This window comes from Malurus melanocephalus, unplaced genomic scaffold (genome assembly GCF_030028575.1).
Source record: "Malurus melanocephalus ecotype Western Australia unplaced genomic scaffold, MMel_1.1 scaffold_515, whole genome shotgun sequence".
Taxonomy (NCBI): domain Eukaryota; kingdom Metazoa; phylum Chordata; class Aves; order Passeriformes; family Maluridae; genus Malurus; species Malurus melanocephalus.
This window is the reverse complement of record NW_026623747.1, coordinates 346,914-357,745: the sequence shown is the minus strand read 5'-3', so window position 1 is coordinate 357,745 and position 10,832 is coordinate 346,914. Positions and strand designations below refer to the sequence as shown.

The window sequence follows — 10,832 nt, the reverse complement described above, 5'->3', positions numbered from 1 at the left end:
CCCCCCGGGACCCCCCCGGGACCCCCAACCGGGACCCCCCGGGACCTCCAACCGGGACCCCCCCGGGACCCCTCGGGATCCCCCCGGTACCTCCCCACGGGACCCCCCCGGGACCTCCAACCGGGACCCCTCGGGATCCCCACACGGGACCCCCGGGACCTCCAACCGGGACCCCTCGGGAACGCCCCGGGACCTCCAACCGGGACCCCTCGGGACCCCCACGAGACACCCGGTACCTCCCCACGGGACCCCTCGGGATCCCCCCAGGATCTCCCCATGGGACCCCCCGAGATCCCCCGATATCTCCCCACAGTACCTCCCAGGATCTTCCTCCAGGACCCCCGCTGTACCTCCCCGTATCTTCCCCCGGGATCCTTCTGTTTCTACCCCTAGAATCCCCCGTTATCTCCCCCCGTATCTCCCCCGAGACCCCCCGCTATCTCCCCCGCGGTACCCTCTTCTCCGGTGTCCCCTATCCCCGGTTCCTCCCGATATCTCCTTCGGGACCCCTCGGGTAGCCTCCGGGCAGCCCCCACTCCCGGTACTCCCTACAACACTCCCGGATATTCCCTTCGGTATTCCCTCGATACCCTCCGGTATCTCCCCGGTACCGCTCCCGGTACTCCTGCGGTACCCCTCGATATCCTCCGGGACCCCTCCCCGGTACCCCCCTCCTCCCGTATCCCCCGGTTCCGGCGCCCGGGCTGCACCTGGTCTCTCCCGGGACAGCCGAGCGCACCGGGACGCGACAACCGGGGCTGGGCGGGGACCGAGCGGGACATGCACACACACACGGACCCTCGGCGGGGACCGGGACACACCGGCACTGCCCGCACTCCCGGGGACAGCGGCACCCGAGCGGTGGAAAAGGGACAAAACCGGGCACGGCGGCGGGAGGTGATGCGGGCGCGGATGAGCCCCGAGCGGCGACAGCGGGAAGCGCCCCGCGGGCTTCGCTGCCGCTCTCCGCCGGTCTCCGCCGGCCCCGGGCGGCAGCCGGGGGAGCCGCACCGCGCTCACCGCCGAACGGCAGAGCTCTGAGCACAGGGAGGCGTGCCGGGAGCAGCGCCCGCGGTGTTGCTCAGCTGCCGTGGGTACAGGCACCGGCTGCATTCTGAGAAACCCTCCCGTCCTGCAGAGCCCTCCCGTCCTGCAGAACCTTCCTGTCCTGCAGAACCTTCCCGTCCTGCAGAGCCCTCCCGTCCTGTAGAACCTTCCTGTCCTGCAGAACCTTCCTGTCCTGCAGACCCCTCCCGTCCTGCAGAGCCCTCCTGTCCTGCAGAACCTTCCCGTCCTGCAGAGCTCTCCTGTCCTGCAGAGCCCTCCAGTCCTGCAGAACCTTCTTGTCCTGCAGAGCCTTCCCGTCCTGCAGAGCCCTCCCGTCCTGCTCAAGGAGAGGGACCAGAGAAGCTGCTCCACCCTATTTAAAGACCTTTTTGGGCACCCAACGCAGTGCTGAGCACCCTCACAGCACAGCTGGACAGGGGCAATGAGCCCTCCAGACAACCCAGCCCACRACACAGCTCATTCACAGAGTCACAGAAAGGTTTGGGTTGGAAGGAACCTAAAAGAACATCTCGTTCCAACCCTCTGCCCTGGGCATGGACATCTTCCACTATCCCAGGCTGCTCCAAGCCCCTGGCCTTGAACACATCCAGGGATGGGACAGCCACAGCTCCTCTGGGTAACCTGTAATATCATCAYAAGCCACAAGAGCAGTGTCACATCTGACTTCACCAGAGCTCTGCCCTCTTTTTTTCTGTTAAATTATTTTTCAGAGCAGTCCTCTGAGGTATTTCTAGACCTGCCATAAATCCATCCCTCATTGGTGAGGCCCTGGGTCAGAGGACATGGCCATGAATCCCTAGAATCATCATGGAGGATATTTTCTCAGCCAGAGGAGATGAAAACAGCATTTGTGGCAGGTAAACACGCCAGAGGAAGCAGAAGGCCCAGACAGACGGACGTGTCCCCACTGTTCCATCGCTGCAGCGGGGAGGGAAGAGGAAACTCCTCAGCCTTGGCTGTGGGAGAGGGTCAAACGTTTCAACAGCTGGAAAGTGGAACTCAGCCAATGCAAACAAACAAACAAAAAACCCAAAGAAAACAAGGCGGCCTGGATGGGTGCCAGATGTTTAACGGAGGTAGAGGAAGGCTGAGGCAGCACCAGACCCAGGAGACCTCAGCACCCAGACCTGGGCGCTGYGTCCAAGAAACACAAACTGTGATGAGGAGGAGCACGAGGAAGGTCCAAAGGTTGTTTGGGGTCACGGGAACTCTGCCACAGCAAGAGCGTGGAGGGCTCAGTTTTCATATCCTAGAAGGAGAAAAGCTATCGGGTGATCCATGGCCAGCTATAAATACCCCAGGGATTGGGTAAACAGCATGGGGAGAAAAATAATAAAGTGAAGCTGAAGAACAGCACTGACACAGAGACACATTTTTAGAAACTGGCCAGGAACGAGTTTAGGCTGGAAGGGAGGTGACAGCTCCTGCTCTGGCAGAGCCACTGGGGTGAATGACGTGGTGCTCTTCAAAGGATTGGGCAGTTTGGGAAAGGAGATGACAAAGCTGAGATGACAAGGACAGACCCCAGGGGCAGCTCCAGCCTCTTGCTGCCCCAGCAGAGCGCACAGACAGCACCTGCACACGGCTTCCTTCCCACTGCCAGCCTTCAAACCGGGTTTGGAAACTCAAAAATCCAGCACGGGAGGACATTCCTCCCTCCCTCACCCGCCCTGCAATCCTTCCACATCCCGAATTAAACCCAGAAGCATCCCCAGCGAGAAGGCACCAGCACAGCCACGCTGCGGGCGTGTGCACGGGCAGCCACACGCTGGAAATCTGCGGCTCCTTTCCCTTTCACTGCCCAGACAGGGCCAAGATGCTTCATCTCCAAGCAGGGGAAAACATCCTGGCTTTGTGGGCACGGGAGGTTTTCTCAGCAGCAACATCAGCAGCGTTTTCTCCAGCCGGGCGCTGGTTTGAGCGGCACGAAGGCTGTCAGGTTGCTGTCAGCTATTTACRGGCTGTACCCAGAGTGAACTGGCTCACGTGACGTTCACTTCTGGCACAGGCACTGCTCAGCTCACAGGCTGAAAATATCCTACCCCATTGTGGGGGGGAAAATAAATGGCTGCTTGTAAATCAAAATGTGGGACCGTCCCTGCCGCTGTCATAAAACGGTGTCAAAACAAAAGCAGAGCGGGCTGCTGCTCCGGTCCTGCCAGGATGAGCAGTTTTATTTGGATGCCAGAATATTTGGTGTTATAATCACAGCAGCAGATGATTCCACTGTAGGAAAGGGTGCTTCATGCTGCCTGCAAAACTGGAAGTTTCAGCTGCGTCAGACCGTGTGGATCTGGTGCCTCGCGCTGGGGAGAAGCAGCCATGGAAAGGAAAAKGGAAAAAGCAAAACCTYACTGTGTTTTCTGAAAAATCCCAGACCCTGAGCCCCAGCTGAGCAGTGCAGGAGCAGAAGGATTCAAATTGAGCTCTACAAATTGCAGCAAAGGTGCTCTGGACACACACAGCCCACTCACATTATTCCTGCGCTCCAGTCTTGGGGTGCAGCTCAGCGAGTGAGAATTCAGAAATCAACAGAATCAGAAAACTTTTTAAAACCCAAAAAACCTGAAAGGCCGCTGACAATTTCCACACTCTGGAGAATATTTCTGGCCGTGTCTTGGACTCAGAGGATGTCTGGGAAACCCATCTCCTGAAGGGCATTTAATTTCCATCCCRAGGCTTTCACGCCACGYRAAATAACAGGRAAAAAAACACACAAAAACCTTCTACTACTTAGATACATCTAAAACCAGATCACTCTGCAAATCCTCTTTGGCCCAACCTGCCTTCACAGCAGGAATGAGGYGTGGGAGGTGGCAGGAGCTTACGGTGCCCGTGGAAATCCCATTTTCCCGGCAACTTCCAGCCTTATCAGCGCGGCGCCAGGTGCACAGGTTGATGGTCACTGCCCAGCTGCCACGTCGCTCTCAGCTTGGAACTGCGTGGAGTTTGAAAAGCTGTCACTACACCCCGTGTCCTGCCACGAGCCTCACGTGGAAAGCAAAGGCAGCCGTGGCCAGAGCCACACGGATAAACCCCCGCAGACCCAGATAGCCTCGRAGATAAGCAGCTGAAATTAATTTTCTCTGAAGCTGCTTGTGACAGCCCATCATCTCTCCTCGAAATAATCCCCTTCAGAGAGAAGCACCTTTACAGCATCGCTGGAATTGGGATAGGGAAAGATGGGAAACTTKGGATTTTGTATGTGCATTTCCCAGCTGCCCTGCATTGGGTACATCCCCAGTGCTGACAGGGACTCGAGGGTGCCACCGCTGTCCCCTCGGGATATAAATGGGGCTGGTAGAACAGGGGGGAGCAGAAAACAAACCCCAAACACCAAAYCCCCTCCCCGGGCTGCCCCTGCTGTGGCTCCAGCGAGGCYCCACAGCAGCCACACGGAGGAAAAGGGTCCCCAGGAAGGCTCGGTGCTTCTCCAGTTCGCAGCTCGGAGYGGGACCGCGGCTCCCCCAGGTGGGATTGAGGAGCCCCGCGGCTCCGGCGGCCGCAGCCCGKGCGGTGGCGGCTCAGGTGGCCGGAGGGGTGGCCGGAGGGGCGGCCGGCGGCTCTTTGCCGGGGCCGGAGGGCGAATCAGCGCCGCTGCTGGCCACGTTCTCGTATTTGGGCTCCTCCTCCGCGGCAGCCTGTCCCTTCCTCTCGAGGCTGACAGCTAACTCGGTGCTTTTGCTCCTCTCCGTGGCTTCCCCGGCCGTATCCTGGGCACCGGTGTTTTTTGACGAGAGAGACGCAAGGAGGAGKGACAGCCTCTTTGCAGCGGGGTGCTGCTGCTTGCCGGGGGCTGGCTCGGCAGGAGCCCCCGGGACACTGTCCCTCTGCTTGCAGCTGTTCTCCGAGTCCCTGCGCTGCGCCAGCGCCCGCCGGGGCGGTTTCTGGATGCCCTCCATGCTCCTCCTCACCTTGGGCTCCTCCTTGGCAGCCCACTTGCCCTTCTGCAAGCTGCCCAGGCGCTTCAGCACTGCCTGYACCGGCCCCTCGCCCGTGCCCTCCGCCTTGGGGTCCTGCCCGGCCGTTCCCACCATCATGTAGATGGTGGTGACATTGGGCTCCTTCCCCTTCCCCTTCCCCTCCCAGCTGCCGGACTTGGCTGCCGCTTCCAGCGCCTCCACCCTCTGCGCCACATGCCTGGTGCCGGACACCACCCTGCGCCGTCCCCCCGGCGTGGCCCGAGGCGACGGACGGTGGCTTTCGTCCCCTTTGCCGAGGGGYTCGGGGTTCTCGTAGCAGTCGCTGTTGGGGCGCTCGCCGGGGGGCTCGGCTGCCGCGTCCCCCGGCGGTGGGGTCAGCCTGGCCGGACCCCACGGGGCTTTGGGCTTGCGGCCGGGGCTGGGGGTCTCGGCCGCCCCGAATTTCGTGCCCTCGGCGAAGGAGACGGAGGGTCGCTTGGCTTTGGCGATGCTAGAGGTGCGGGGGATGGCAAAGGGCTGCGAGACGTCCTCGGAGTCGAAGGCGGAGGGGTCCGGCAGCGYCTGGCCAGGGGGCGATGGTCCGTCCTGCAGCTCAGCCCCGCCCAGCAGCGGGATGCCTGCGCGACAAGGTGACACGTGTTACGGCTGTCACAGCCGCCACCCTGCCCGCGGACACAATTGGGGACACTGGGACAGGAGCTGATGCAACAGGATTGTCCCTGGGATCGTTTCCCAGGGAGGAGGTTGTGAAATGGGGTTGCCCCACTGGGCACGTCCCATCGCACAAGGCCAAACACGGCCCTGCAGACAGGAAAACAAGGGACTGGAAATAAACATGGTCTGTGCCAAGCACACTTCCCTGGGACGGCCAGGATTGACCCCGGCAGCCCAGAGGGCTGTGGGTGATCGGAGAGGAGGAGGAGCAGCAGCAGCAGCCATGGGCGTCACCTTCTCTGGGAGGGACGGAGTACTCGGGTCCCTCGTTGTCGGTGTCCAAGGAGGAGAAGGAGCTGTCCGAAACCCACGCAGACGATGGGGGCTCGATGAAGCTGGGGTTGAAGGGGATTTCGGTGTCGTGGTGGGAAACTGGGGAGGAGAAGACACGCAGCTGAGCTTGGGCACCCCGGGGTGACACTGCAGAGAGCGCAGGGTGACCTTCGGGAAGTGCTGTCGGCAGCTCTGCTTTTCTCACCTGTGACTTTGGGAAGTTTGGAGCTGCCCAGGTTGAAGCAGGGCACCAGAGCGCTGAGGTTMGCCAGCACCCCCTGCACGTGGTGCTTCATCCTGGCCACCACATCATCGTCCGGCACAGCCGCCCTGCAGAGCAGAGATGGACATTGAGGGACATGGGAAGCGGGGCTTTGTGTCAAATGTCACAAAAYACGAAAAAATACCTGTCTCTGGCATCTGCTGAGCCAGCCCCACAGCAGCAACAGGCGACACAGAGCAGCAGCAGCAGGAGAGGGACGAGGATGGCGGCTGCAAGGGCTCCATGGTCCTTCAAACCTGTGTGGGGAGATGGGTTGGGTCTGTCATGGGCTGTGGCACCCACAGAACAGCCCTACATGGAGAATGCAGGAGCTGGCAACTCCTGGAGGGGCCAGGAAGGAGCAGGATGTATCTCAGCCTCCCAGCACCTTCCCCCAAGAGGACATGACCGTCCCTTGCCCAGTGACAAGGAGTAATGTGAGGATGATCTTACTCAACACGCAGTCACCCTGCACAGGGTTGCAGGTRCCCCGGGAGCACTGGCAGGGTGAGGAACAATTCACTCCGAAATATCCCTCGGGACAGGTGGCGTTGCAACTGGAAGAGAGAGGAGAGGAGAGGAGGGAAATGCCTGCAGAGAGAGCGAGACTCCAGCCCTGTCCCACTCCCAGCATTATCCCAGCGTTATCCCAGTGTTTTCCCAGCGTTACCTGTCTCCCCAGTAGCCTGCCTGGCAGATGCAAACCCCCGACACGGGGTCACAGTTCCCCGAAACACACTCGGGGCAGAGGAACTGGCATCCRTCACCAAAGGTGCCTGCGGGGCAGGAGCTGTTGCAGCTGCCAGAACAGAGCGAAGCGTCAGCGACTGCACCCCGGAGCAGGGACACCCACGGGGACCRGTGGCTTTGTCCTGGGTGTACCTGGGTCCCGTCCAGCCGGGGTCACAGCGCAGGCAGGAGCCRGTCTGGGGGTCGCAGGGCTCGCCGTACCGGCAGCGGGGACACGGCTGGAGGCAGCCCTCGCCATGGAATCCGGGAGCGCAGGGATCCTTGCAGAGGGTCCCGTTCCAGCCGGGCTGGCAGGCCAGGCAGAAACCATCCACGGGCGAGCAGGGCTGGCTGCGCTTGCAGCTGCCACAGCTGCAGGGACAGAGAGAGGCAGAGAGGTCACAGCGCCCATCCCTGTACCCCTAAAAAGCAGGTTTCACCCCACACGATAACTGAGCATCATTTTGGACCGAGGGGGAATGRGCAGTGGTGCATAATCCTGTGCAAGCGGGCAGGAGGGGAGCAGAATCRCAGAATAYTCTGAGTTGGGAGGTGCTGCTTTATCACCAGGGACTAAGAACCACCAGATTTTAGAGTGACACTTTTTGCCGACATTAGTGAGGTGCAACACTCCTTTTGGGGCAACACAATGCTGTATCCAACCCGAGATTCTCAAACCCCCGGGCTGAGTCTCCCTGCCAGAAGGGACACACAAACACAGCGACTTCCCCCACGGTCTGACGGCAGCCCCATCTCACCTGTGCACGCACTGMGATCCGTATTTCCCCGCCGGACACGGCTCCCGGCAGCTCCTACCCTGGTAGCCGGGCTCGCAGGTGCAGTGGCCGCTGAGAGGGTTGCAGGAGCCGTGCCCGCAGTCGCAGCGCCACTGGCACGCCGGCCCCCAAAAACCGGCCAGGCACTCGCACTTGCCCGTCTCCTGCGCGCAGGGCGAGATGTTGCAGGAGCACTTGAAGCTGCACCTGCGGCCCCACCAGCCCGGCAGGCAGCGGCACAGCCCGGTCAGGGCGTCGCACTGGGACGTGGAGGGGTTGCACTGGCATTGTTTCCTGCAGTTGGGTGCCCACCAGCCCGGCTCGCAGTGGCAGGCKCCGGTCAGGGGGTCGCAGCGGCCGTGGGGGCCGCACGGGCAGGGGAACTGGCACAGCCCTCCCCAGTGGTTGGGGTCGCAGGTGCAGCGGCCGCTCACGGGGTCGCAGCGCCCGTTGGGGTGGCACGGGCAGCTCCGCTTGCAGTCGTGGCCCCAGTACTGCTCGGGGCAGCCTGCGGGGAGAGGACACGGCCGGAATGGGGGGATGCCCGGCAGCCCCACGAGCGTCCAGGGTGGTTTGGAAGGGGGATGGCAAGGGCTGAGCGCGGGGGAGGCACTCACGGGAGCTGCAGTCCGCTCCGAAGAAGCCGGGTTTGCAGCGGCAGAGCCCGGGTTTCAGGCACACCTCGCCCTCCCTGCAGGCGTCCTCCCCTTCGCACAGAGCTGTCGGGRCAGGAAAGGCACTGATCAGCTCTCGATGGCCCCCCCAAATTCGGGCTCACATCCCAYCTGCCGCAAGGACAGCTTTCCCAGGGAAATCACCATCCCGCTTCCCGCTCCCTCCGGCTCAGCCGCAGCACCATCGGCAGCTTGGGGTGTCCCCACGTTGCGGGACCCCACTGGCACCGCTGGCAGAGCTCGATGACCGCGGGGACTTTGGGATTCACCCCCATCCATCGCTCACCGACTGGGCACTCCTTCCCGTCCTGCTTCCAGCCGGGACAGCACGCCGGGCCGGCCGGGAACCTGCGGGAGAGAGCGCGGGGTGTCAGCCCGGGGCGGCTCCACAGCCTCAGCCATGGCTGAAGCGATCCTTAACCCAGTGGCGAGAAGGCGGCGCGGCCCCGAGGGCAGCGCTCCGGAAGGAAACCAGCAAAATAGAAGGAAATTGGCGTGGGGAGGCTGCAGGCYGGGTGGGCGGCAGGGCTGGCCGGCCCCAAGCGCTGGGAATGCCCCACGGAGCCCGTGCCGGGTGTGCCGTGCTCTGGGAGAGGCTCAAAGCTCCGCCAGAAATAAGGGGCTGAAGGCAGCGAAAGGTGTCACTTTTGTAGGGGACAATGGGGGGAGRACTTGGCAGCCAATTCCAGGGACATCAGCTCCCAAAGCTCTTTGGGGTTTGCTGCACCAATATTACCCTACAATGAGTTCTGCCGAGGATCCCGTAATTGCCCCATTGTCCTGCACACTTGGGGTGAATGACAAATTGACAAATAATCYCTGGAGAAGGGCTCTGGCTGCCCCAAATTCCCAGATGTGCCCCAGCCGCGCTGCCCAGCATCACCCCAAACTCTGCACCCACTCCGTGCCGGGCTGCACATCTCCATCCACAGAAGGAGGGATGGACACCGCCCTCTGGGGCTGCTGAGAGGCCCCGGGAGATGGAGGGCCATGGAGGGACCCCCGTGGCACCTACCTGCAGACGTTCCTGCCCTCAGGGTCGAGCTCCTGGGCAGAGCTCTGCACCCACAGCCACAGCTGGAGGCAGAGGATGGGCCGGGCGCTCCCCATCCCAGCAGGGCACCGGGGCCCCAGTGCYGGTGGCTCCCCAGCCCCGTGCCGGTGTCCCTCTGTCCCGTCTGTCCCGTCCCTCCCGTGGTGCGGCCTCTTCCTCCCTCCAGCCTTGGGTTTCTTCCTGAGGAAACGCGGGAGGAGGCGCCCCGATCCCGACGTCAGGGGAGCAGGGAATGCTGCTGCCCGGGCTATTTTTGGCCCTGGCTGCCGCCCTGCCAGCAGAAAGGGGTGTCCAGGGGCTCGGCATAGCCACGCAGGGACTGGTACCTGCCTGAGCACGTCACCTGTGTCACCCTTGTGCCATCCCCATCACCCCCAGAGCTGTTCTAGCCAAGGGGCACGATGCCATCCAATGCCACCCCCAGCCTCGACCCCCGTGAGCCACCCCATGGCACTGCCACCCCTGCGAGGGGCTCACAGGAGGGATCCCCATGTCCCCCATGGCAACACAGCCTGACCCGTGCTGGCCTTTGAAGGGCTGCTGGCCACTGTCCCACCTCGCCCCGTCCCCAGGAGCTTTGTGTCAGCAGATGCACAGGAAACACCTTTTTCCTACCCAAGGCCGGCTCAGCCSGTGGGGCTCCGGGTTGGAAGCACAGTGCTCCCCTTGGCTGTGCAGGAATTAACTCCTCCATGCCCAGCACTGTGGGATCACCCCCTGGAGCMCCCTCCCCATCGCAGCTGACCCACAGAAGGGATTCAGGGGGCTCAGCCATCCGTGGGGAATGGTGAGGAAAACCCCAGAGCATCACCCAAAGAGAAAGCAGAAGCTGCAGCCAGAAGCTCAGAGGACAAACAAAAGATTGATTTATTTCCAATTTAAAGGTAGAAAGTACCTGACCTGAGGGGGCGACTCGCCCCCACAAGCACAAGAATTGTTCCAGTGTGCCAGATCCCAGCAGTGGCAGGAAGAGATCCCGGTACAAAACCGATTCACCCCACGCCTGGAAAGTGCAGCAGTGGCCCTGGTGGTGCTGATCCTGATGGCTCCCAGCCACAGGAGCACCYGGACACCCAGTGCAGTGTGCTCAGCCCCTCCCAGCCGTGTGGGGACCCCAGGACACCCCAACTGGACCTTCACATTGCAGGGATTGGGGAGGTACGGACAGGAAGGGGTGAAGCAAAACACAAGAGAGCAGGGATGGGCAATGGGATCTGSGCTGTGAGCAGAGGGGTTTGCAAAGAGCCACCAGTGGATGGAAGATCCTTTTTGGGGTACGGAGGAGAAAGAGGGTGCAGACCCCCACCATGCTGAGGTGCAAGCAGGGAGCAGTGGGGAGGGGGCACAGCTGTGAAGGAC

The 10,832-nt window shown here is 62.0% G+C and overlaps 1 protein-coding gene across 1 annotated transcript; it reads right to left on the bottom strand.

Annotated features, from left to right (window-relative positions):
* Positions 1-2,108: 2,108 nt before the first annotated feature.
* SCARF1 (scavenger receptor class F member 1) lies at positions 2,109-10,832 on the bottom strand. The gene is made up of 11 exons (XM_057381559.1): positions 9,435-10,832; positions 8,706-8,767; positions 8,363-8,464; positions 7,728-8,253; positions 7,123-7,341; positions 6,911-7,039; positions 6,694-6,797; positions 6,386-6,497; positions 6,184-6,308; positions 5,940-6,077; positions 2,109-5,608 (listed from the first exon to the last, which is right to left on the bottom strand). The coding sequence occupies exons 1-11, from the start codon at positions 9,527-9,529 to the stop codon at positions 4,593-4,595; spliced, it is 2,628 nt and encodes an 875-aa protein (XP_057237542.1). The 5' UTR covers positions 9,530-10,832; the 3' UTR covers positions 2,109-4,592.